Source organism: Idiotropiscis lumnitzeri, chromosome 10 (assembly GCF_059441095.1).
Source record: "Idiotropiscis lumnitzeri isolate Australia: NSW breed Sydney's pygmy pipehorse chromosome 10, RoL_Ilum_1.0, whole genome shotgun sequence".
Lineage (NCBI taxonomy): Eukaryota > Metazoa > Chordata > Actinopteri > Syngnathiformes > Syngnathidae > Idiotropiscis > Idiotropiscis lumnitzeri.
In genome coordinates, this window is record NC_142400.1 from 11,540 (window position 1) to 37,986 (window position 26,447).

The 26,447-nt window shown below is 44.0% G+C and overlaps 2 protein-coding genes and 1 long non-coding RNA gene across 5 annotated transcripts; 1 reads left to right on the forward strand and 2 right to left on the reverse strand.

Moving 5' to 3' along the window:
* Window positions 1-559: 559 nt before the first annotated feature.
* capn7 (calpain 7) lies at window positions 560-12,472 on the reverse strand. Of its 3 annotated transcripts, XM_088307485.1 has the most exons (21): window positions 11,984-12,472; window positions 11,785-11,893; window positions 10,536-10,702; window positions 10,344-10,411; window positions 9,950-10,177; window positions 9,229-9,315; window positions 9,032-9,158; window positions 8,876-8,961; window positions 7,258-7,351; window positions 7,050-7,196; window positions 6,851-6,957; window positions 5,934-6,054; window positions 5,720-5,864; window positions 5,425-5,524; window positions 5,205-5,340; window positions 5,047-5,122; window positions 4,106-4,251; window positions 2,818-2,880; window positions 2,491-2,621; window positions 1,859-1,945; window positions 560-850 (listed from the first exon to the last, which is right to left on the reverse strand). In XM_088307485.1, the coding sequence occupies exons 1-21, from the start codon at window positions 12,083-12,085 to the stop codon at window positions 706-708; spliced, it is 2,472 nt and encodes an 823-aa protein (XP_088163611.1). In that variant the 5' UTR covers window positions 12,086-12,472; the 3' UTR covers window positions 560-705. The 3 variants fall into 3 exon arrangements, 1 of the variants encoding a protein (XP_088163611.1); XR_015845666.1 differs by lacking the exons at window positions 560-850; window positions 1,859-1,945 and adding an exon at window positions 3,057-3,169 and having other exon boundaries at window positions 2,537-2,621; window positions 2,818-2,879; XR_015845667.1 differs by lacking the exons at window positions 560-850; window positions 1,859-1,945 and adding an exon at window positions 3,062-3,169 and having other exon boundaries at window positions 2,544-2,621.
* Window positions 12,473-13,247: 775 nt separating this feature from the next.
* Window positions 13,248-22,389, forward strand: LOC148328386 (uncharacterized). The gene is made up of 4 exons (XM_088307685.1): window positions 13,248-14,057; window positions 15,055-15,179; window positions 16,202-16,278; window positions 16,887-22,389. The coding sequence occupies exons 1-4, from the start codon at window positions 13,263-13,265 to the stop codon at window positions 21,191-21,193; spliced, it is 5,304 nt and encodes a 1,767-aa protein (XP_088163811.1). The 5' UTR covers window positions 13,248-13,262; the 3' UTR covers window positions 21,194-22,389.
* Window positions 14,766-23,211, reverse strand: LOC148328387 (uncharacterized). The gene is made up of 3 exons (XR_015845700.1): window positions 22,990-23,211; window positions 16,149-16,247; window positions 14,766-15,173 (listed from the first exon to the last, which is right to left on the reverse strand). It is a non-coding gene; the product is annotated as an uncharacterized LOC148328387 (long non-coding RNA).
* Window positions 23,212-26,447: the final 3,236 nt, after the last annotated feature.

Consider the following 26,447-nt stretch of genomic DNA (forward strand, 5'->3'; position numbering starts at 1 on the left):
CTGACAACGACAACTGACAAGGACAATGCACTGACAAGAACTAAAAGAAAACAGGGAACTAAATACAAGAAAATTGACGAAGAGCACCTGTACAAGACACAAAAGGGTTGGAAGGACCTGATTGGTTAACAGTGGGGCTTGGGTAGAAGAACACGTGGACACAATGGACATGGCGAGACACACCAAACGCAAGGAAAAAACATGAAACTAAATACTAAACCAAAAACCACAAATACAGATCATGACATGATCCTTGTTTTACACGTTGATATTTTTGTTTATCTGAGTATCTTGTTTGCCTTTTTTGTTCCTTTAAATAAAATAGCCCACTCCGTGCTTTTGGGTCCCCCTCCTCCTTCTTAACCAAAAACCAAAATTGTGATCTATAGTGGGAGAGAATGGACATTTTAGTGTAAATCTTTTTCTACCATACGCAATAAGTTGGAGTTGCAACTTTGAGCCATTTTGAACTTCTACCCGTTTTAACACCCCTGGTGAAGTATCAGCGCTGTAATATTTCTCGATGTACAACTTGACAAATAAGGACAGAGTCCAGCTGTGTGAATAATTGACATACAGTACATACATGCCCGTTTAATGCATCTCAATCATAAGAACAGACAACCATATTTCATGAGCATTTTGTTTAAAAAAAAAAAAGATTGGCTTGCAGACTGGCGCGTTTGGGCCGTGTCCGATGGGCAATTATTGCAGCTGGGCCACTTTCAGTGGGGCGGTGCTGGAAAAGTCCAAGAAGAAGGGGCCTTCCTGTTTGGGTAGGAATGTGGTGGGCACCACGTTGTACACGCCCGCCGGCACCTGCTCACAATCCATGTAGCAGAAGCCACATCTGCCAGAACAACACGACAACAATCAATGTCTTTGATCTTGTTGTTTGGCAATCCTAATTTGTTGCTTGAAAGTGTAACCCATGTTTGACAGTCGAAAACAGGTTCAAAATCCCAATCAGCAACCTCAAACCAGGTTTGAAACCTCAACCCTTGCTTAAAACACAAACCAGGGCTCCTACGGCAAATTTGAAACCCTACAGCCTGTTTCAAGTCAAATACAGCGTAACCACAATTTACCAACGACCCTGTATTCCAAAGAATTGTCGTAGAAAAATTTTTTAGTGTCTGAGCAGTCTTGGTTAGGGATGGGCGAGCGAGCAACATACAGCCGTTCTCTGAGCTGCTTATCCTCACAAGGGATGGGCGAGTACCGATAACAGGAATTTGCTTACTAGAGTTAAAACCTTGATCCCTATCCCGTTTTTAAAACCCAAATTCGATACTCAAATTGGAACTCCAAATTTGAAGGATTTAATATTGAATTTCAAAACCCTAAACCAATCTTGAATTCCTAATTTGAACCCTTATGCTTGTTTAAAATCCTAACCCAGGACACGGTTGTGACTATCAAATATTTTTAGACTTGCTCATTCCATTGATGAATCAAATAATCAGATAAATTTTTGTTTTGCATTAAAGTCTACTGCAAAATATACCCCCCCTGCTTATACTGTTTATTAACCAATTATTGTTTATTTTTATCAATTAGTGATGAATAACAACGAGTCAACAGTCACTGGTTCCGTCATTGTTTGCAAATGTTTTATTTTGATCAAACACAAAAGATAATCAGTCTTTCTTTCATGAAAGATGACAGATGTTAGACAATGCTTTCTGTTGAGAGTCTGAAAGCATGGGATTTGGACGATATGAAGTAAAAACAACGGTTCTAAGCGATTGACAAGCTATTGAAACAGTTGTTGATTAATTTGATGAATTTTGACACCCCCAAACTAGACATGCAAGTGCCTGAAGTGTGAACTCCCTTTTGAGTGCGTGCGGCGTACCTGTAATCTCCGCTGCTCCTCTTGGAAGTGGAGCTGGCCTCGCTTGCGGTCGACACGGTGACCATTTCAAAGCCAACACTGTATTGCCTGCGTACACGCAACACACATGTAGAGGACACGTCACTCATAACACATCGACATGGAAATGGGAGTGCTTTTAGTTTGGGAACCAAAAACCTAAGCATCTTGAATGGAGAGCATTAAAAATGCGCTTCCACCACCGAACACGGATTGACAAAGGTGACAAATCGGATGCCGATGGGAGCGGCGTCCTAATCGGTACCTTGCATCATCACATGGTTGTCTTTTGTTCCCACTCGACCGGTGTGTTGAAAAGGCGACCGTTTGTCAAAACGCACACGTTACACAAAGAGGCCGTGAATGAGCATCAGGGCGCTTCAATCGATTTGTAGCGGACGTCTGCGCTGTGCCAGATCAAAATTCAACCTCGACTTTCGCTGTCTGCTGCAGTTATGTCATTTGTAAATAATAAGCAAATTGAGATTGATTTTTTTTTCCCCCCCCGTAAAAATTGCTATGTTGTATGCTGAGTAACAACGAAGAAAAGATATTTGGGAGCACAAAAACAAACAAACCAAAAAAAAAAAAGATGGTGGGTGGGACTGACTGACCTGGAACCTCGCAGTTCTATGAGAAGTGGACCGGAGCGCTCCAGCTGCAGTTGGTAGACTGGATTGTTCTTGTATGAGTCCTTATAGTTGCCACAGCCGCCGGCACTCGCGCCTTTCCACTGGCCGTTAATCTGAGCAGTGAGCAGCGCAGCAAATAGTCAACACAAACAAGCGCACTAAAATAAAAACACACACGCGCACGCGCTCGTGCACGCGCACAAAAGCACCAAAACACTAAAAAAAAAGAGACACACTCCCAAAAACTTACCCTTTTGGTGTGCAGCACCAAAACACTCAAAAAAAAAAGACACACTCCCAAAAACTTACCCTTTTGGTGTGCGTGAAGGGATTCTGGATCTTGGAGAAGTTGAATTTGCAACCAGTGTAGACCTGCAGAAACAGGACCAAAAAAATAAAATCGCACATCGTTTCAGACTGGCAATTAGAATAGCATCACTTGTAGCATATCAACACCCTTTGGCTGATTGTACATTTGAGTCTCCACGGTGACTTTTTTCATCCATGTTATGCTTTCTTATACGCTACGAAGTAGTGAAATTTTCTTTCCTACACTCTGGGCTCCACTTGCGCAGTTGAAGCTGCTCGCCTTGTGGCAGGCAGCACCCTAGCTCCGTCTCTGGTCGTCCAGTAACAAAAGCCAGACTTGCCATTTATTAAGCTGTGAAAAAAGCATACATGTTTTTCCAGCAATATCATGATGATAATGATCATTCTGCTCACTATCATCACCTGTGCTAGGGATGGCATGATTGCATCTTTTATATAAAAAACAGCCTCAGTTTGCAAATCACACACAATGCACATCTTGGAATTTAAACCTTGATGAATAAAAGCACAACAAGAACAAATAACTGCTGGAGTGGAATTGTGCTGCCACAAACAATCCTTTTGCTAGTCGACTAATCACCTACAGTAGTCGCAATTAGTCGACTAATTGGATCTTATGTATATTGCGGCATGTTACAACACAATACAACTTTATTTATAAGGCGCATTTCACAACATTATGCTGGTTGCTAATGCAATTTCTATCTTGAATTCTTTCAAGAATGTACAAATAAGATGATAGAACATTCAATTTTGATTCAACTTTTCAGCTTGTAGCAGCATTTCTGAGACGTTTCCAATTGATGGTGCAGTTTAAATTGAAGGCAATACTGTGGCCATCAAATTTGTACTAATTGTAATTGTTTAGTGCATTTTAAAATGGAACCAAAACTAGACACTATGCAGAGTTGGACTAATACTGCAAAACCATCTATGAATACAAAGAGAAATACTTCTAAAGAAATTTCACTTCTTTTTTTCAAATGGAAGAGGTTGTGAAGTCAGAGGATGCTAGGAAATTAGGAAAATACACTGTGCTAAAGAAAACAAAAACACGACGCCTCCGCAAATCCCTCTGGTCCGTCCTCCCTCTTCTCTACACAATGGAGCATACACAGTTCCTATTCAAGTGTTTGTTTGCTGTTTTTTTTTTATGCGAAAATATGCCAGCCAAGCACAATTCTTTAAACTTCAAATAAACTCGTTGAGGCAAGCCATCTGAGAAACGATGTCTTGACGTTGTGTGACAACACGAATGCTCTCGTACCCTCAGCGTGTAGTTGATGGTGTTCTGCTTCTCGTACTGCGACACTACCAGCGTGAAGGTGTGCGACCCGGCGCCGCTCACACGGATCTTGGTCAAATAGTGGGGGCTGTTGATCCGAATGCCGTCGATGTAAGGAGGGGGCTCGGCTGTAATCCAGAGTACAGTTACAGGACAATTCATTATTGTACCCAAGGTAATGGCAGCCAATAGACAAATACTCACTTTTGATTGCTATTAAACTAAAGTATGTGTAACAATCTGTGCATCAGTCTCTTTGTAATTTTCAGTGGTGCACAATAAGACTGCGACAAAATATTCAAATCACTTTGTGTCAACGGTGATCACACAAATGTTGATTTCAACATGGTGTACAACCCCCAAATATGTTTGATTTGGTTTTTGTTCAAGCTTATAAGAATTGCATTGTATTCATGTGCCACGTTATGTACGCTGTGTCATATGAATGTGCTACGGGGGGACGGAACCAGAAAACCGCTCTCCAAATATTATTATTGGAAAGCTGGTTGGTACAAATGGCTCCATTTTGAAATAGTTTTGCACAGACATATCGAAAACCATATGGAAGCGTCTTTTTATACCGTACGTGCTGTGTCCCATTTCTGCGCTATGAGACACATTTATTTGTTATGTGGCTATTATTTTATGTTATATTCATGTAGGATTTTTTTTATGGTAAAATAAGTGAAAAGTACATTTTGGTACTCTTCTCTTTACAAATTCTACACATTGTGAAAATACAGAATCGTATATGAGCCCCCACGACCACCTGTATCAACTGTAAATATTGTTGTATTGCACTGGAGAGGGGAGCCCTCTAATCTCGTTGCACACTTGAGTACAATGACAATAAAGGGATTTCTAATTCTAATTCTAAATGAATTGAATATTTTGGTTTGCTTTTTTGAACTTCCATGTCAGACCTGGATAGTAAACCTTTTTGCCGTCCGTCTTGTAAACAACCAGCGTGATGAACTCGCGGTTTTGAGCAAAATCCTCCTGAATGACAAAAAAAAATAAATGGATAAAAAAATGTATCCTATTCAATCATGAGCAGGTTTTCTCTCTGCACAGCCCCCACCTTGTCAGTGATATGTCTGGAAAGTAGCACCCACACGGCAGCGCCCCCTGCTGGACACTGCACCTCCAGCTTGTATTGCGGGTTGTTAGCTAAACTGTAGACATCCTTGACCGGGCCTTGCTTTCCATCCCAGCTGCTGCACGACTCACAAAAAGTACAAGACGCACTTCAGGCTTATTTGCTCCGAGAAGATCTTGCGCAAGAGTTTGCACACACAAACCTGTGGATACAGGTGGATTCTTTGAAGAGGGCGGGGTTCCAGCTCAGGTAAATGACATCATAGTACTGACATAAGTCCTCCCAGGCGATCCAAAACACACCTGAAGGGAGTAGGGGGTACAGACAAAAAAAAAAAAAAATTGGCCAACGACGGCTACAATTCTTACTTTTTTAGATTTTGTGAAACACTTCCTGTTTGTCTGCATTTATAATTGATCAAACGTATTGTGACATTGATATAAAAACGATGGCTAACCGAGTTCCACCCTGACAGATACAAATGTCATCACAAGTACCATTATCAAACTTCTGTGCCGTCTTGGGGTCAAAGTTGAGGTATTTGAGGAGCTCGGGAGTCCAGTTCTTGTCGTCTCGCTCGCTGTAACGGCCCTTCCATCGCAAGTGGCTCCACGGGTTCTTCAGCTGCAGAAAGCGCATGTTCTACCAGAGGTAGTGGCGGGTCAGAAAGACTTACGACTTGCGTGATCGTGCTGCTCGGTCGAGGCTGACCTTGTATTCCCTGATGTCGAGGACTGCGTAGGCATGAGTTGGCACCAAGCCCCATTGCTCCCCTTCCTCCTCAGTCATCACGCCGGTTGCCGTGGTGATCAGGACGTCACCCCTGTGGAACCTGCGGACGCAGGGTGACCAAATCACAATATACTCTTAGGAAACGAAGGTTTTTTTAATGCCAGCCATTTTCAAACAAAGAGAACCTACCGAGTGCCAATTTAGAGAATTCAGACTCATTTAAATATTGTATTTTATGACTACGTCGTCGCAGAAACTACCAATAGAAAGATTGGACTCTCTTCTTTCATCACACAAAAAGAGAGTTCATTCCAATCTTTTTTCATTGTTTAGCAATCGGCAGTAAAACAAGGGTCGGTTTCACACAAATCACTTATTTGGACCAAAATACTCAGAATACAAGCTTTGATGCTAATAATTTTTGCTTTACTTACGCTTCAAACATCTGAACAGTAATTAAGTAAACAACAAAAAATGCCAACAACAATGAAAATGTGCTTTGGAGGGTAAAATGATGTATTTACTAATATTTACCAGGGTAACAATTTTATATTTGTCAAACTTTACAAACTAGTTGTATGCTATTAAGGAGTAGAAGTATTTAGTAGAGTGTGCACGCCGTACATTGAATCATCGCTTCTACTTCTAAATTTAAATAATCTCCGTCATCTGTTCTGTTTTGTGACACACTTATTAATGGATTTAACGTGACAAGCACTTCGATCACTCACAAGCTGCTTGTAACAGTCAAATTTCCAGACAAGCGGCATGCATGTTTGATACATGGTGATCTCATCGAAAAGAGCCAATGCTGCTATCTGCTGGTTAGGGTTAGTCTTTTTTTTTTCTTTCTTTTTTTAAACTTTCCCAATGAACAAACCAGATTTGGGCCTCACCTCTGGAAGAGCATGCGGAAAGTGTCGTCTTTGCTGAATGACTGATTGTCCGAGTGCATGGCGATGCGTTCGGGGATCCAGCCGGTGAGCGCGTGGAGATCAATGTTCTGATTGGTGGTGGTGGGGGTGGGGGGATAGCATGAGAAATACACAGAGAAGGGAGGAGACGGAAATATGTAGAAAGCGCAACGGCGCCTACCGAGTTGGAGCCGGGAAAGTCGTACCCTCCCATCACCTTCATGTAAGCCTTCTCGATGAGCGACACCCACAGCTCATTTCTGTTGCTGGAGTACGAGCACAGCAGCTCACCGCCGCGGTCCACCGGCAGAAAGTCGTCAATGATTACCTGCGTGGGGAGACGCACTACCGTTGTCCGTTTCCGGAACGTTTCTGTGTGCCGCTTTTACCTTGCGGGGAACGCCGTTGATGTGCAGCTTGACCATGTATTTCCCACACGGGTTGTACTCGGGCTCCCCTCGTCGGTTCTGAGGATATATGATGCTGAAAGACATCAGCACCACAAGTGAGGATGTGACACATTTTATTCGGGTCGGTTGCTACTTTCTTGCTCCATCTTCCCACCCCGGCCTTTGCAAGCAACTTTTGATTAAAGTGTAGTACCTGGTGAATAAGCCATATAATGTAAGCTTACGTGTTTCACCCCTCCATTTATCCATCCATCCATTAACTGAACCACTTCTCCCCACGAGGGTCACGGGGGGTGCTGGAGCCTATCCCAGCTATCTTCGGGCAGTAGGCGGGGACACCCTGAACTGGCTGCCAGCCAACCGCAGGGCACACGTAGACGAACAACCATCCGCGCTCACACTCATACCTGGGGGCAATTTATGTTTTTGGAATGTGGGAGGAAACCCGAGTATCCGGAGGAAACCCATGCAGGCATGGGGAGAGCATGCAAACTCCACACAGGAAGGCCGGAGCCGGAATTGAACCCCCAACGTCTTGCACTGTGATGCCATTGTGCTAACCAGTCGGGCCACCGTGCCGCCCTTCCACTTAAAGAAAACAAAAAAATTCTGAATTTTCCCTTCATTTGTAGAGATAGAAAATCACAATGACATTATTCAAAACGAGTTTTGCTTTTTTATTTGCTTCATTTCTTTGGTCACCCAACAGGCTTATTTTAACCTTTTTTTTAACGACAGCATCAAATTCCACAGAAATAATACAGGTATGCATTTTTTTCACAGATAATTTGAAAATGAGTACAATTACTAATGATTATTTTAGAATTAGAGTGATCTGACATCATTTTGTTGATTAATCGATGAATCCGATTTGAAAAATAAAAATTTAATTTGCATCCATTTTAATCCAAAATTATTTCAGATTGACAGTGCAGAAAATAAATTAATTTGGATTCAGTTACTGCTTTGCATTGTAAAAAATGTAGTTCAAAGTAAAATCAGATGTTTGCAAATTTCATATTTTGAAAAAGAGTCTGCTTTCACAGAGGACTACAAAAATATTTACGGTTGAGAGGATACAATTGTGAGGATTTGGACAATTTGAAATTTATTATTAGAATAATTAATGATTGAACTGTTGCCGCCAATACTTTGTCCAAAAAAGGATGTACGTAAACATGACCGGGGTTCGAAAGGTTTCTTGTTGACTGTGCTTTTGTAAAGTCACGCTGCTCTGTTTGCATCCATGTTGTTGGTGTAAGCAGTGCACATGATGTACAGATGCTATAAAAAAAAAAAAAAAAAGAATCTTGAAAAATCATCCAGCAGGATAAACTTAATCAAGATAAAAATCAATGATTGCCCAGCTGCTAGCTAGCAAAATGGCTGCCACACGATTTCACCAAATGGTAGCGCAACATCTTTATTCTTTTTGAGTCATATTAAATCGTTTGCATGATTACAGCGTTTCAATCACACCCCGGGGCAGAAATAGAGACGGACGAGAGCCGACATTGAAATCGAGAGAGAGCAAAGATTTGAACCATTCATTTTGTAAGTCCGCTCGCAACATCGATTCCAAAGTCAGTGAATGTACCTGGTGATGAGCTTCTTGTTGTAGCGTCTCTCATAGGCGGCGCTGATGGCGAGCGAGGCCACAAAGGAACAGTCGGACACCACCGTCTGCACGTTAAAGCACTCATGTTGAGCCAGGAGCAAAGTTGCGTGAGGAGGCGCGAGAATAAAAGCAGACCTGCTTGATGCTGAAGCTGGACACCGACATGATCATGGTGGGACTGGTGCAGAGCTCGTCGGGACGGACCCAGCGGGAGAAGATGACTTTCTGCTTGGGTGACAGAGCCAGGGTGCCTGATTTGTCCCTGGTGGAGAAAAAAAAAAAAAGACATTCCAACATCAAAAAGTTGGTGGCGCAAGATCATCTGGACTCACGAGAACGGCACAGGAAAGGCGAAGCGCTCCTTGAGGTCCACACTCATGAAGGGAACGTAAGCGATGGCGTTGATTGTCGAAGTGCTCCTGCAAAGATGGCAGTAGTTTAGTGCCAGTTTTTTTCGGTAGAAAAAAACAACAAACGTGTCGAGCAACAATATTAGAGGAGAAGATATTTCAAAAACATGAGTAGAGCACAAGAAGAGGAGTGTAAGGAAGAACATGAAAAAGAATACAACCGGGCTCGAGACTAACACACCATTGAGAAATCAGGTTGCCTTGGCGCCCAAAATTGATCTCAGCCTTGAGGCCTTCATGAGTAAAAAATTCTGACCAACCGAAAGAACAAGTGCAGAAAATAGCGTACATACCAGATGCACAAGAACATAAGCGGATCATATAGAAGAACATGAGGAAAACATACAAAAACACAAAGAACACACAGATAGAAGATAAAGAGTCCTCGGCGAGCATGTTCTCACGACACAATTAGATGAGAACATTTAGAAGAATGTAAAGAAGAAATGCAGCACAACACATGTGGAAGAACAAAGCAAAACACAAAGGGAGAACATCTGGACCACAAAAGAACACGATGAGAACGTGGAAGAACACGAGGATACAACGAGGGCAACTTAAAGAACATATCTAGAAGAAGACACGAAAAACATGGAGAACTGCACGTGCATGAGAAGAATACAAGCCAAAGAACACGACTGACCTGAGAACCTCGATCTCGTCGGAAGAGTATCGCTGACCGTGCGGTTCACTGGACTGGACCGCCCTCATGGGTTGAGGTTGCGGGCGGTCGTTGAGGGAAAAGTCGGGACCCAGTGGGAAAAACTGACGGACGGGTCCAGACGGGCCGGGCTTCACCCCCGATGGTCCCGCCCTGTCCTGAGCCTGTGACGGACCGGGCTTGGACTGCGATTGTTTCAGACCTTCAGCCCTGAGGGACACCGCGGGACTTTTAGTCAGGTCACATTGGTGACACACTTAGACCTTTTCACCATGACGTCACATGGGGAGAAGACAGACAATTCGCAATAACATTTCTGCCACTGGTAACTATCCGGGCACCGATTGTTCACCAACATTCGGACATTGAAACCAACCTGTCCAAAGCCTGATGGGCCAACTGCTTCAGCTTGGTCTGCATAGCCTGGTCAGACGTCTCGTTGGACTGTCAACATGTGAAGAACGTGAATGTAGCGCACGCAGGATACAAAATGACAATAAGAGGAGAGCATGAGGCGATACGCCGCGGACGTGTCGGCGAGCATTTCGAAGACGAGGAGGAGACCGACCGTCTTGATGCAAAGCTCAACGGCCTGAGTGTAGAGCTCCACGGCTTCGTCGTCATTTCCCTTGGCGTCCTCCTCAAAGGCCTGCGTGACGAGGAAGTGAGCGCGCTCCAGGTCCCCCTGATGACGAGACTTGAGCGGGTCGCTCTTTTGCGCCTCCACTGCGCTCACTGGACAGGCGGGGGGGGGAAAAGGCGAACAATTTAGTACACCAGCAGGAACCGTCTGCAAATGGTACATTGTGCTCTTCCACAATATTAAAGCTAATTATGTTTCCCAGAATTGTGTAGCATTTAACTTTTTAATTGAATTAAATACTCAAAAAGTCAAGCTTGCATTTGCCCATAAAGGGCTTCTTGGGTGTAATAGTGAAAAGCAAAAATAATAATACTGCCATTTTGAGAAACATCCTTCGCGTCAAAACTAATAGCTGGGAAAGTTGACTGCTACAATAAAAATGTCATCCACCCAGTTTCCGCGACAGCCATTCACACGTTCACACACAGACACACACATTTAAATACATAGCGTGTGAGAACAGTCACGGAAAACCAAGTCAGACAGCCATTGAGCAAGCACTTCCTTGAGAGCAAGTCTGACGATTGTCGCCACAAACAAATGCCCTGCATGAAAACATCCTTGTGATGCAAAAATCTGACAACAATTGAACAATTTACAAAATAAAAAGGGCATCTTTCATCCAGAGTTGTTCATAAAGGCCCACACAAAAGAGAGATTTCCACACTAAGTGTCACCACTTGTGCGCTGACGTAGACGCCACACGGTGTCCAAGCATGGCAAGTGGTCATGAGGAAACCTTTGCCAGTGTCATGTGTGTGAGGCAGGCAAGCGATGTAATGGAAAACTTTGCGAGTAGTGCACGTACTGGGGAGTGAGCAAGGCAAGCAAGCGGTGAAGAGTGGGGTGAGTGGGTGGATACTGTGAAGCAGTGGTGAGGAAAAAGATTTGCAAGTGGAGTGAGTGGGTGCGTGCAAGTCGAGGCAGGTAAATGGTGCAAGTCGAAGCGGTGCAAGTGAGCGAGTGTGTGTGACACAGGCAAGAGAAAACGGGAGTGTGAACCTTGAAAGTGGTTTGCAAGTGGAGCAAGTGGGTGAATGTGAGGCTGGCAAGCAGTGAAGGAAAAAACGTTTTGCAAGTGGGGTGAGTGGGTGCATGTGAGACAGACAGCGAGGGGAGTGGAGAAAGTGAGTTGTTTCATAGTGTCGTTTGTTTGTGCTTCTGAGGGTCTTACAGGCATTGTGGAGGGTCTGCACTCGATCCAGGTACTCGTTGACTTTGTCCTGGATGCCTTCCATCTTGGAGCCCGCCATGCCGGCGTAGATGAGGGCCTGGGCGGCCTCCTGAAGGGAACAAGTCACACTTCTTATTCACTCATCCAACCACACTGCCAGTCACGCACGAAGCAGTTGGCATTCGCTCCATGCACTCACCTTATAGTAAAAGACAGCCTCGTCGTATTTGCCATTGTGGTCGTAGGTAACCGCCGTTTTGGCGAACTTGATCGCGTCGAGCTCCAACGTTATGCTGTCCATTCTCAACAAAACTTGTTGGCCGAGGCGAGGGACGCGAAAACACGGTTAACTTCTTTCGCTTGGACTGCAGGTAACTTGATGGAGGTGAACGCAAGACGGCGACATAACGGTGTTCATGTCAAACTTCTGTCACGGATTTGAAGACCAATGCTGAAGTCAAATTTGACAGATGCTTCACCAGGTCAAAACAAGCGCGTTACTTCCGGGAACGCAGCTCGCGCATGTGCAGTAGGGGAGGCGGTCGAACCCACATGTGGCGTTCAGGAACTTCAGATGGAGTAGACAACTACAACATTTCAACCTCAGTAACCTTCGTGGAGGCGGTCAAAAGGCGGCGACATAATGGTGATGATGCATAAAAATGTCGTCTCTCTTGTCGCCATCGCTTTCCAATTACGTTTAACCTTTCGTTTTCGCTTTCTGCGTCAAAACAAGCATGTTTCCGGTATGGCAATTTGCGCAGGCGCAGTGGGGGCAACAAAGCGAACGGTTGACTCCTGAAATCACCATCACGTCTTAAAACGACCACTTTGTTTTAAAATTGAACTCGCCTCTAGTCTTGTTTGATCAGCAAAATAAATAAAACATAAAAATACAAGATAAATTTTATTTTGTGTTTTGTCAATTTTTGAAAAACAAATATGATTAAAAAAATGTAATCCTACATTTTTCAGTTAGATTTAGTTGTGGCTGGTTGCTTTCAGGTGTGCCACCCGCGACAGTATAAAAAGAGGACGATTAGTTGGTCTGCCGTTTTGGTTTCAAGTGGCCATTTTAGTGGTTGTTCTCAGGTATTCTTCTGAGCCAAAGTTTTTGGCAGGCAAACAGCCAGTTCTACTTATTGAGAGCAAATTTGGTGGGCATCAATTGAACGTGACGTGCAGGCCCAACGTGCACAATAAGAAGGTCTTTTCGATCATAGCAGCGAAAGAGTTAATGAGAGATGACTTCAACGCCTCTAGCCCACCCCCACCAACCAAAGCCCCTCTGTCCACTCCTCCCTTTTATCCTCTTGTTCCTCCCTCCACACACACACCCACACACGCGCACACACACGCACACACGCACGCACACACGCGCGCCACACACACCCTCCTCCCCTTTCTCCTTCAATAGCTCCTACAGCCTCACAGCAGCTTCATTTATCAGGTCCACTCTGATCTTCCACCTCCTCGCAATGGAGCAACACGCACCTGCACATTACCGTCACATGGCCCAGGAGAAGCAGCAGATGCTGGACCTCAATCGCCGCCTGCAAAGCTACCTGGGTCAGGTCAAGCTCCTGGAGGAGGAGAACATGATCCTGGCCCAAGAGATACAAGCTCTGCGACATGGCCACCACGGAGCCTGTGTGAGGGAGAAGAGCATGAAGGAAGCTCTCCATCGGGCCAGAGCGGACCTGAACGAGGTCTGGACGGAGCGGGTCTACGCTCAGTTGGAGGTCTGCAAGTTGAGTGAGGAAATCCAGATGGTAGAGCGGCACTGGCAGACGGAGGTGCGGGCTCAAGCAGAGGTTAAGGCCAAAATGGAGGTGAGCAGGAAGGAGCTAGAGGAGGAGCACGCGGCTCAAAGGTGGCTCAGGGAAAGAATCAAGCAGCTGGAGGACGAAATGGAGCACCTGGTTCGGAACCACGAGGTGGACGTGGCTCGCTTGGAGACGGTGCTGATCCATTCGGCACCATCCCGCACCACCTCAAATCTGGACCTGCTTCAGGTAGAACTCAGCCAGCAGGTGTCCAGGGCATGGCAGGAGACAACGGAAGCCTGCCAGGCACAACTAGACCAACTGGAGGGGAGCGTGAGGGAGACCGTAGCCCGTTTGGGCCAGACAAAACGCCGCAAGGACGAGTACCAGGCCCAGCTGAGGACCCTGGAGAGAGAAATGATCTCCGAAGGGGAAGTTAGGAGGCAGCTGGAGGAGACGGCAGAGCAGCAGAGGGAAGAACACAGACAATATAGAAACACGCTTCAGGTGTAGCAAAGCTAACAATGCAAATGTCATGTCATGTCATCATGCACACCGCTTATCCTATTGTTTCGGAAAGCTAAACTTTTAGTATTAGATTTCATTCGGATTGTCTACCTAATAAAGTACGCATTGAGTGAAGAAATTCAAATACAGCGGTGCCTTGCGATACAAGTGACCCGACGTCTTGAAAAACGAAGCTTCATGCTGTAAATATATTCTTTATCCTCGACTACAAATACTTCAGCAAATACTTCAGTTTCCTGAGTCACTTCCAGTAGTTGTGAGAGTCTTCTTTTCTTTCTTCATGAATGCATTGCACTGCCTAACGGTGGCTGGGTAGCGAATGTTGCTTTCACTTTTGGGATGAAACTACATTCATGAATTATTATTCTAACTGAATCTATTTTACCGGGGCAAGGATCAATTAGATCTAATTCATTACTGTGGCTGCTTTATTGACTTTTGCTTCTTTTACTTATTAATTATACTTTACACCGGTGCATCTCAGTAAATTGGAAAATTGTGGAGCACTTAATCTATTTCAGTTGTTCATTTAAACAAGGAACGCTCATCCATGATGTAGATTAACCACATGCAACCCTTACAACATTGCTAATTGCACTTTACAGAAAACACAAAGGATCACAATTTGACAAACAATCGAAAGTTTTATTTGGATGCCAATGTTCGACTGACTGCAAATGAATACGATCCACAAATTCAGTCCTTTAGATGAGTGGACTTCCTTCCATGTGTTCAAATAGTGTACTAAAAAAATTAACTCACATACGATCAGCTGCTATATTTGTACTTCCTGTCTAAGAAGTGGGCAGAGTCCTATTGTGAGGATTAGTGACTCATTCCCAGCTGTCCTCTTCAGGAAGCCTAATGAACAATTGATGAATCATGCTCACTGGCTCCAAAATGTCTGACAAGTGACCAGCAGGAGTCATCTAGACATTTTCCCATCTAAGCTCATTACTTGGTGTCTGTTGTGCAGGAGCACCGGGACGGCCTGGAGAAGGAGAAGCAACATCTGGGCCAGCAGCTCCATCGTGTGGTGGACGAGACCCGAGGCTTGCTCCAGCAGAAGATGTCGCTGGGCCTGGAGGTGCTCACCTACAGGTAGACGAAAAAAAATCCTCATGTCCAACACAATTAACATCCCATTTGTTGGGAAAACTATAAAGTCAACACAACTCATTTCAGCGAACGCTTTTTCGCGTAATTTTTGCACTGAAATGATCAGTCAATTACAGTCAATGTTGGCATTAAAGACTCCGACTTCTGCCGGAAAACAACTTCTGAACTTTGAGGTTAATCAGAGGCACATTCAGTGGTGAACATTTTGTGCTGACTCCTCTTTAACATAAACACACAACACACTGCGATTGGCTGGCAACCAGTTCAGGATGTCCCCCGCTTGCTGCCCGAAGACAGCTGGGACGGGCTCCAGCCCCTCTCCGCGACCCTTGTGAGGACAAGCGGAACAGCTAATGGATGGATCCTTTTTAACATGAATTGAAATTGGTGATTGGTTCATTCTGAACACAGCCACAGCTGTGGTTGTAAGAAGGTCCACAAAAAGTCCATTTTGAACAAACCAAGCGGCTCACTTTTGGCAGTGAGCACTTTGACTTGTTCTGTGTGCCAGAGGATGTTTGCCGTGTCTTGTCTCCTGCAACAGATATGGCACATGACTCACACACAACCGTGCGATCCAGTGTGATTGAGTCACTCCATTCCAAATTGGATCTTCTCCAGCCAAATCACATTCAAGGCTGCAGCTGTTTGGGCACCAAAGGTCATCATGTCCTTGAAGCAGCAGCCCGAGTTGTCCTGCTGGAGCCGCTGACCTCAGTCCGCAAACTGCCTCCAAACTGCCCCTCCGCATCATGAAAGGGTTCAAATCCAACTTTTTTAGAGGGGTAGCATCCACCACAGTTTGGGAATCAGATGGTGGCCAGCTTGTGAATTAGTGCGGTATGACTTTCTAATAATGTCAGTAGCCATGGTGTGTGTCTGTGTGCGTGTGTGTGTGTGTGTGTGCGTGGGGGTGTGCACACGTGTGTTCCTATAACAACGACCACATACTTCCATGTTTCCGAGCTACTTGTGTTCGAGCTGAGCATCTTTTTTCTTTGCAGAGCATTGCTGGATGGTAAGAGCCTACGGCGAGATGATGTCGCTCTTCTGAAAGAGTCCAGAAACATTTCATTGAAAGGTAAAAATGGTAGCATGTCATTGCCTCCATGACTACAACATTCACTCAGTGAAAGGTGTTTATATAAAATGAAGTTATGTTTTTCTTATTTTTTACGTTATTTGCAAAATTTTTTTGGTCGCTGCTTGGCTGCAACAAATTACATGCTTGTCGTTTAGCACTGCGTTCATTATTTGGAACCTTTAATTAATTCAAGTGCTCTACAAAGGCCAACTTTGACTATTCAATCACTAGTCTTGAGGGCCCTAATGCAAAATAGTCACTAACATGACATCCGTTTAACTAATAGCTCCCTCATTTTAGAATGATTTGATTCAAATTTGGGGGGTTGATGTGGAGGTTAGATGAAATCCAAGAAGCAGCAAAGGACGTTCACGAAGCAGAAAGCACCACAAGGCTGCTTGGCTTTACCGTAAAAAAGGAAATGGCAATCAATAATGTCCATTAGCGTGGGGGCTCCATGGAGGGAGGGACGGGGAGCCTGGGGGCTTTTAACGATGGTTCCCCTCCGTGGCGCTGAGCCAGACAGCATGGAATGCAATTGCATTTGAGTTGTAAGGTCAGATTTGTACAGCAGTAGTATATTGACTGCATCTTCTCTCCTATAGACACGCCTGTGAAGCCTTTACGAGGAAATGACCAACGACCTGCTCGCTTTAATGCCGTCACATCAGTCTGGAGACAGCCAATAACTTCAACGTCACCCTTGAGGGGAAAGCATGTCACCATAAGCCAAACTCGCAAGTATGAAGAACCAACAATGATGGTGACCAAACAAGAAAGTCCTTATCCCAAAATATTGCATAATGGGGCCGTGGAACAGTTCAGAGCGCAGGGTGTGGATGAGAAAGTGACATATGCAGAGCCTCTATCTTCTCCTGGTGAGGAGGAACATGATGAACATCCTGCTCAAATTACAGAAGAGGACTATGCTGGGAAAAGCAAGGATAAAGCGTCCGACGGCTTTCCGCTCCCGTTAGGATCACCAAAAAGTGAAGCTCAAGGGTCAAAGATTGTAGAAGAGAAGAATGAGATCAGTCACCGCCAATCAACCACCCAGGAACTTACATCAGACCTTCTGGGAGTGACAGAGAAAACCTTCAGTTCCAGAACTGAAAGCAATCACAAACAGTCACCGTGCGTTCTGTTGGCGGAAAAAGCAATTGTCGGCTTGAAGCTGCAGTCAGAATCTCGACCGCTCACTAAGGAGATCACTCAGCACCAATCGAGCACCAAGGAACTGTCACTTGACATTCTTGGAATGACAGATGAGCACATCAGTTCCTTGTCTGCATGCAAACAGGAGCAGTCGCTTTGTGTTCTGGTGGAGGAAAAAACAGATGTCGGCTTCCAGCTTCAGTCAGGAGTGAAAGCGATCACTCAGCAACAATCGAACACCCACAAATCAAAAAGAGAACTACTGCCAATGACAGAGGAGATCTTCAGTTCTTCTTCTGTTGCGGTTGAGGTATGCACAGTAGAAAATGAGCAGGAACAAACGTCAAGTTCTGGAACAGAAGCATTTCTGGAACCTACTCTGGAATCATCTTCCGAATGTGAGTTGAACCCCGTGGACGTGATTGACATTAGACAGGAAATACGCGACTCCCCCTTGGAAACGACAGCGACAAAAGCAGTGGACATGTTGTATCTGGATGGAGAAGAGATGGATACATGGGACAGCGTGATAGAAAAGAAGATCAATGTTGAGTCAAGTGAACGTAAACCGGAGGTAGAAAGACAGTACGCGGAACCAGAGGAATATATCTCAGCAAGAAGGTCTGAGCCAAGTCGTGAAGAAATGAAGAAGCAAGATGATCACATTTGGATTCAACTTGAAGAACTTTGTGATGATAAAGACATGAGGGAAGGGGACGAGGACTCCCAAAATGTCTCGGTGTCATGGCGGTCAGAGCTGGGCAGTGACAGCTATGCACAAGAGAACACGTTGGCTGACACGCGTCCACTCATCAGATACACCAGCGATGAGACGGATGCTGACACTCAAGCGTTCCACATGGACGAGAATGAGTCCAGTGATGGAAAGTCCGGCGAGGCGGGGGAACCTGCCTGGAATAAAAGCAAGGCCAATAACTTTGGTACCATGGAGGATCTTTGTGAGGAAGTAGATGAAGAGGTGATAGAATACGACTTTGAATATTCTCAGGAAGCTATTGGGTTGGAAAAATCTACCACAGAAGTCAGTGAGGACCACTTAGATGAGGAAGCACAGACAGATGTAGGCGATGTGGAGCTCGACACGGACCGACTTGTGGAACAGGACTGGGAGAAGCTCTCCACTGACAGGTATGCTTCCCACTTTGCAGGAGAGGTGGTGAATCAGAACCAAGCTGTGTTTCCTGAGGATGAGGTGGAGGTTTGTGGAAAAAGGACCATAAAAAAAGAGGTCATTAACATCCAAGTCACACACAAACCGGACCTGACGGATTTCATGCAGCCTCAGAAATGGAAGAAGGTGGAAGAGGAGGAGGTCCAGGATGAAAAAGAAGCAATCCCAGAATCTGATGTGCAAGTGGAAAGCAAGATGGACCTTAGGGATTCTGTGCACCCTCAGATATTGGAGGAGGTGGAAGAGGAGGAGGTTCAGGATGGAATGATGAAGATGGGAGAAGAAGTCATCAAGGAAAATGAACTTAAATTGGAACGCAACCGGGTCCTTAGCGGTTCCGTGCCGCCTCAGTTGGACTCTACGAATGATGATGCTGAGGAAAAGGTGAAAGAGCGGGCGGTCCAAGATCGAATAATGACCATGGAAAAAAAACCTATCATGGAATCTGACATCCAAATGAAGCGTAACCAGGACATCAGGGATTTGGTCCCGCCTCAAGTGGACACTAAGGATGATGAAGAGAAGGTCCAAGTTGAAGTAATGACCATAGAACAAGAAGAGGCTGGCAAAGAGAAATTGCCATCCGACATGGACCCTGATGTTCACGTAGAAGATGATCTGGACCTTGAGGACTTGATTGTGCCTCAGTTGGACACTCCAGATGATGAGGCAAAAATAGATATGGGAGAGAAGGAGGTCCAAGATGGAATTCTGAAACAAGAAGTAGCACAGAAAATGTGCTTGAAGTCCTGCAAAGAATCTGATGTCCAAGTAGAAAGCGATCTGGACTTGGGACCGCCTCAGTCAGAGTCACCGCATGATAGAGAGAAGGTCCAGGTTGAAATAATGACCATGGAACAAGAAGAGGTTGACAAAGTGAACTTGCTATCCTACAAGGATCCTGATGTTCGAGTTGAAGATGATCTGGACCTTGAGTACTTGATCCTGCCTCAGTTGGACACTCAAGATCATGAGGAGAAAAAAGTGATGGAAGAGAAGGAAGTCCAGGATGGAATGCTGGAACAAGAAGAAGCCCATAAAATGTACTTGCTGTCCTGCAAAGAATCTGATGTCCAAGTAGAAAGCAATCTGGACTTGTTACCACCACAGTCAGATTCTCCGGGTGATGGAGAGAAAGTCCAGGATGAAAAAAGGACCATGGAGCAAGAAGAGGCTGTCAAAGTAAACTTGCTACCCTGCATGGTTCCTGATCTCCAAGTAGAAGAGGATTTGGACCTCGAGGACTCAATCTTGCCTCAATTGAACACTCCAGATCATAAGGAGAAAGAAAAGATAGACGAAAAGGTCCAGGATGGAATGCCGAAAGAAGAAGAAGCACAGAAAATGTACTTGCTGCCCTGCAAAGAATCTGATGTCCAAGTAGAAAGCAATCTGGACTTGGTACCGCCTCAGTCAGAGTTACCGCATGAAAGAGAGAAGGTCCAGGTTGATACAATGACCATGGAACAAGAAGAGGTTGACAAAGTGAACCCACCACCCTCCATGGATCCTGATGCCCAAGTAAAAGACAGTCTGGACCTTGGGGTTTTCATCCTGCCTCAGTTGGACCCACCGGATGACAATGTGGAGGAGGTCCAAGATCAAATACTGAAACAAGAAGAAGCACAGAAAGTGAACTTGCTGTCCCGCATGGAATCTGAAGCCCGTGTGGAATGCAATCTGAACTTGATGCAGCCTCATTTGGACTCTCCACATGATGGAGAGAACATACAGGATGAAATAATGACCATGGAACAAGAAGAGGCCAACAAGTTGAACGTGCCATCCTGCATAGATCCTGATGTCCAAGTAGAAGACAATCTGGACCTCAGGGATTTTGTCCAGCTTCAATTGGACTCTCCAGATGATTACTTGGAGGAAATCCAGGAGGTGACCTTGAACCAAGAAAATGTCGTCGTGGTAAACCTACCAGTCGACTTAGATCCTGATCTCCAAGATAAAGACACGGTGAGACACAGTGTTCAAGATTCCTTTGAAGCTCCAGAGAAAAGCGAGGATGACTTTCAGTTCAACGTTTCCATGGTGACGCACGCTGATGATGGGCCCGACTTGGGAGAATATGAAGAAGAGCTTCTGGAGAAGTCAAAGTGTGAATCTCCAAACCAAAAAGTTCTCCTCCCCCAGCATACTTCCTCCATGGTTGAAGATCCTGCCGGCCTTCTGGCAGATGAATGGAACGTCCTCGAGAACATTGGACATCCAAAAGATGAAGAAGAATCTGTTGTGACTCATGTTCGTGAGAAAGCAGGCGAGAGCGCCCCCACATTTGCAGAGCAAGCTGAGAAAAGCCGCTTTGCTGTGAACGACTCCTTGTCTGAATTCCACAAAAGCAACTGCAAAGAAGAGCAGGACTTTTGGGCGTCGTCCTTGCAAGTGGCCGCCGCTTATGGATCAGACAACATCTCCACCGTGATATCTGGGATTCAAGATGTGGGGTTTGGTGGTGACGTAGACTGGAAGAAGGAGGAGCATGTGAAGGCGGTCTCGGTGCTTTCTGAGGATTCGGAAGTTGAGGGTGGAGCATGGTCATCTGGGGATGAATAATCCTGTCCAAAATGTGGCATTATGTTGTTTCCGGAATATTTCTCAAAACGTGAGGCCTTGTGAATTTAGCAGCTCATTTACATAATGCCACCCCCCACAGTTAAAATAGTGAGGATCTTTTTACAGCATAAAGAAAAGTCGGAATTTAGGTTGCATGCCTTCAGTGTATTTCCATTTTGTGCACAGCATGCGGGTCAACACAAGAAGTAAGTAGGGTGAAGGGGCAGAGAAGGGCCCCAACTAATTACCAATAATAGTTCAGAGAATAGAAAATATATGCCTGTGAAGATTTACGTACGCTTTCTTTGTATGTGTTGTTGCTCTTTGTGTAAAAATAGCAATTGTTTGAACGTTTACAATTACCGTATCATTCATGCTACTTTTTGTAAGCCCCTCAATGGTGTTTTCATGATAGCGTTAATGTGGCAGATTTTTGTTAGATGAAATTAAATGGTTTTGGTTGGACATTTCTTCTGTTAAAGTGTACAATGTTTGATACTTTTCGGTTTTATGTGCCAGTTTCACTGTAAACTTCAACTGAGAGTGACAATGGAAGAGCGTAAAGCAGGCACACTTGTGCAATTGAGAAAGTTCTATTCTCTTCAGTCTCCCATTTCTTCACATCACAAGAGTAAGAACAAGTGCTGAAGTAAAACACAAGAAAAAGTGTGTTTTAATGAATTGGAGTTTTTTAAGCATGTCACTGCAAATGCATGTGGGCGAGGCTAAACTAGACAAGAAACGTTTCACCTAACATCTGGAATGTATTTCCCCGCAATTTGGTGCAATAAACGGGCTGTTCACTGAATTTTAAAGATGAAAGAATTACGACTGTACCAAGAAAGGGGGCCATCAGTCGGTGGTTATAGCGCCACCTGTTGTTTGTGAATGGGTTTGATGCATAAAATGAAAACATTTCTAAAAACTCGTCTTGCCTCGCCACCACCACCGACGTGCCAATTACGAGTTCATGTTGTTTGCAAGATGTTTGCCACATCTGTGCTAATTTTGGTCTTTCAGGCCCCTGAGTGGAAGGTGGACCATTGATCAGCTCTTATTGATCCAATTGAGCTGGTTACGTTTCACTTCCTGGTGGAGATCAATACGACTGATTGATTGTCATGGAACAAAATATTCATGGTGACGACAAATGTTTGTTTTCTTTGACCAATATCTGTGTGTGGGGGTGTGTGTGTGTTTGTTGCTTGATTGATTGACTTTAATAAAGTTGATGACAAGATACTTTTTGCGTTTTTGTGTCTCGTCACAATCAGTGCTCGAGTACAACACATTTTTTTGCGGTTTAACTCAGATTAAATAAAAAATGTGTTTAATAAGTGGCAACTAAATGTGTCATTTTGTGCACAGTAAATAGAATAAATGGTTTTTTTTTTTCATACAATGTGATCACAATTCAATCTGACTGTTGTAAGTCATTTTCTTTTTTTCATTTCGGACAGTATTAACCCAGTTTTGAAAAACTGTAATGTCAGTTAGTTTCCACAATTAAGTTTTTTAAGTATCAGAGAGGAAAAGGAACATTCCAGGAGGGCTAAAAAGTCCCAAAATGTGTGACGTTTCCTTTCTGACTTCCTGTGCCCTCAACCTTGGGACCACGAATTCCATTGCACTCTCTTATTTATTTATCTAATTTATATATTTGTCTGTATTATTGTTATATTGCACTGGAGAGGGGAGCCCTCTAATCTCGTTGCACACTTGAGTACAATGACAATAAAGGGATTTCTAATTCTAATTCTAATTCATCATTCGTCCAGCAAACAATGGCAGCTCACCTCCTCCGCCTCTTCCGCCTTGCTGCCGACATCACAGGAAGGAAAAGGTCCTGTGAAAGAATTTCTTCAGCAGTTTCATACTTTCGATGGACCTCTGCTGTTACCAATCAACTGACTTAGTCTTAAACAATATTTAATAATCAATATTTACACCCTAAAGGTCTTCAATCCTGTTCCTCGAGGGCCGGCGTCCTGCTTGTTTTCCTTCGCTCCATGCTGCAACACACCTGATTCAAATGATCAGATAATCAGCAAGGTCTGCAGAAGCTAATTAGGAAGAGATGGAAAACAGGCAGGACACCGGCCCTTGAGGAACGGGGTTGAGGACGCCTGCGGCATAAACGCTCAACTTGTGGTGTTATTTCAATTGGAAAAGAAGGATTTGAATGGAAAAATTGAAATGACGACTGACGATTTGAAAAAAAAAAAGAAATAAAATGTGTCATAAACAAATTGCAGTGTTCAAACTTTCATTTTCTCCAATAGCAAAACAGCACATGGTAACTTTAAAACTAAAATGGTCACCATGCTAATTTTTTTGATGGTTTCAAACTGAACAACGCTTTCTGGGGTTAGTGTTAGCATAATGTTAGCATCATACACACAACCAGTCTTTATGCACAACTTACAAAGAAAATTAGCTTTAGATTGTTATTATTATTATTCTGAAATTTCACCCCAAAGCGCAACAAAGCCAACTTTGAGTGACTTGTTTCGGTCCAGTGTGTTAAAAGGCAGAAATAGCTAAATAAGATGGACATCCGTTCAGGCGTCACGGTTGCCTCCACAAAGTCAGTCCAAGTTGCAGTGAGTGATCAACTGTTGCATCATCATGCACGATGGTTTTAAAAATAGGCGAGATTGCACCGCGGCGTGCAATCAGCTTTTTGTTTGTGTTGGTGACAACTGCACATGACTATCCTGAGCCTCCACAATGTTGATCCTCCATGACAAATTGTTTCACTTCAACACTTATTCTTTTGCAGCTGTTCACCATCATTCCTTTGAAGATATAACAGTGAACATTGTTCGTGAGACTTATAGCTATATGTGTCTGATATTTAACATATGCATTGCAGAGACAAGCAACGCAGTAGAAATCCAAATTAAAGCAGCAAGACTTGAAATTCTTGGAATGATCATCAACCTCTGACGCCATGCTTTGCTCAAAATCGATATTGGAGATAAAAAAGAAATGTTCCGTTGCTTTTTGGAATCAGACTGGTTAAGAGTCACAGGGAAAACATAGAAATGTTTTATTAAGAAATATTTCACACCAAATACAACATTATATTCATTCGATCTTGCAGCCCGAGTGAACCACGTCATTGTTGCAAGTCCGGCAGGAGAAACGTAAACGTTCCACCGCTGTTTTTTCTTTTTACATTCCACCACTGTTGCAGCAGCGGCTGAGGGGGAATAAGCGGGAGTGACATAGGAGCTGCTGCGCCAATGGCACAGTAATGGTGTTTTTTTCATCTTATTTTTTTATTAAGCGAATCAAAATATGCAAATAGAACAGCTGGGGGAAAAAAAAAAAAAAAAAAAAGCGGCAAAGAAATATAGTTGAGAAATACGTGAATAAAGTGTGACGTCATCAGCAGGCGCGCAAGCCACCGAAGGACCTCGAACACTTCTAGTACTGACACCGGCGACTCTGTACAGCGTAGGTGTGAAACTCCATTCCTGGAGGGCCGCTTCCCTGCATGCTTCCCATCTCTCCCGGCTGCAGCAAATGGTCCGCTGATCAGCTGGCTCTGAAGAAGCCTGATAAGAATCTGGATCATTGAATCAGGTGTGTTGCAGCTGGGTGGCATGCAAAGGCTGGCTGCCAGGATGGCCGAGTGGTCTAAGGCGCCGCGTTCAGGACCCAGTCTCCCCAGGAGGCCTGGGTTCGAATCTCGAATTTCCCCATTGTCGGACTAATAAAGGGAATATTATTATTATTATTATTATTAAAGCATGCAGGAAAGCGGCCCTCCAGGACTCGACTTTGACTCCCGTGCTGTACAGGATTAGCGGTGTTAATAATGATGTGACAAGATATGAAGATTTCAGCACATTGCTTAAAACGACTCATCCAAAACAAAACTCTTCTTTCAACGCTGCCTCCGAGGTTTTACTGCATGTTCAGAGAACGCTTAACATGACCGATGATTGCATGTAAGCGATAAAGTGCTAATGTGGATTTAGCGTTGTGAACGCTTTGTTTGACTCAGTGACAACCTTTGACCAACTCGTGTTACTGATTCACTTGTAACTAAAGTGGAGCCATTGTCTAGAAATGTCACTGAATATCCGTCACCTTTTTTTTCTTTTCTTTTTTTTTTAAATTGAAAATTTGTGAATCACACAAAGCAAACAGGGGAGGGAGACAAAGGTGTGTTCTGACACATCATTAAGCTCCTCATATCTTGCTGTGTTTTCCCAAAGATTATTTCAGCCTCTCCGATATAAAAGCTAGACAATAATCAAGTTAGTTTGATATAATCATAATCAAATCAACTGACTTCACCACTTCAGCTTATTTGGGCCCAAAACTGTTGAGTTAGCTTTTTCAAAATTTTATTCTTCCTAATGCGTCATTTTCAATACAGAACTCAAATGTGAGGACATGGAGGATATTCTTTTTAGCCCAAGCCAGGATTGATCATCTTATAGTTAACAAAGCACTTTATGTATTTGTGTCCCACTTGATTGTGCTGTTTGACAAGAATGCGCCCCCATCCCACCCCCCAAAAATCACACGGCATTGTTGAATGTTGCCTTTCCTGACCAGCTAATATAAAAAAACATCCACGAAAAATGTTTCAAAAATAAATGTTTTATTTTAGAAAGCCTCGTATGCAAGACATTGTTTCATCATAACCACCAAAAACGGTTGCCACCTTTTGTTATTGTATTTTACCACACAAGAGGCAGAGAAAAATGACAAGACAAAGCAACATATCGTTCTTTTTCTCACTCTTTGGCAAGATGATCTGAAAGGTAAATCGATAGCTCCAAAGATTGCATGAACACACACGCGCGCTGATACTTATTCCATCACACCTACAGTCCTGATTTGATAGGCAAGTGTCGGGTATTGATATTATGTTTGTGGTCCAATGTTCAAGTACGCACTTTTCTGTACTACAAAAGCCTCATGTTTAGATTTAGACAGTTACAATTGCGCACATTTATTGAGGAATTTGCATTTCAGCATTGGACAAAATATCAGTATGGCAATGCATCCTTTTTTTTGGTGTGTGTGTGCAATACAATCCAAGTAGTCTGGCTGTCCAATGTCCACGTTTATAGAAATTTTAGGACAAATTTGCAACTAGGTTTGGACAAAATATCAATATTGCAACGTATATTGTTTTCTACTTCAATACAGTATCCATACGCAAGTGTCATAGATTGATATTTTCTGATGGCCAAGTAGGCACATTTAAGGAAATTTTTGCATCTAGGGG

Bases quoted from the DNA above. Each gene is read 5' to 3' on its own strand.
- LOC148328386 (XM_088307685.1), top strand. From the start codon at position 13,263: ATGGAGCAACACGCACCTGCACATTACCGTCACATGGCCCAGGAGAAG. The intron at 15,180-16,201 runs GTAGACGAAAAA...TTTTCTTTGCAG, and splicing joins CTGGAGGTGCTCACCTACAG to AGCATTGCTGGATGGTAAGA. The intron at 16,279-16,886 runs GTAAAAATGGTA...TCTCTCCTATAG, and splicing joins CAGAAACATTTCATTGAAAG to ACACGCCTGTGAAGCCTTTA.
- capn7 (XM_088307485.1), bottom strand. From the start codon at position 12,085: ATGGACAGCATAACGTTGGAGCTCGACGCGATCAAGTTCGCCAAAACG. The intron at 9,316-9,949 runs GTCAGTCGTGTT...CCATCTTTGCAG, and splicing joins GACGAGATCGAGGTTCTCAG to GAGCACTTCGACAATCAACG. The intron at 9,159-9,228 runs GTGAGTCCAGAT...TTTCTCCACCAG, and splicing joins GCCTTTCCTGTGCCGTTCTC to GGACAAATCAGGCACCCTGG.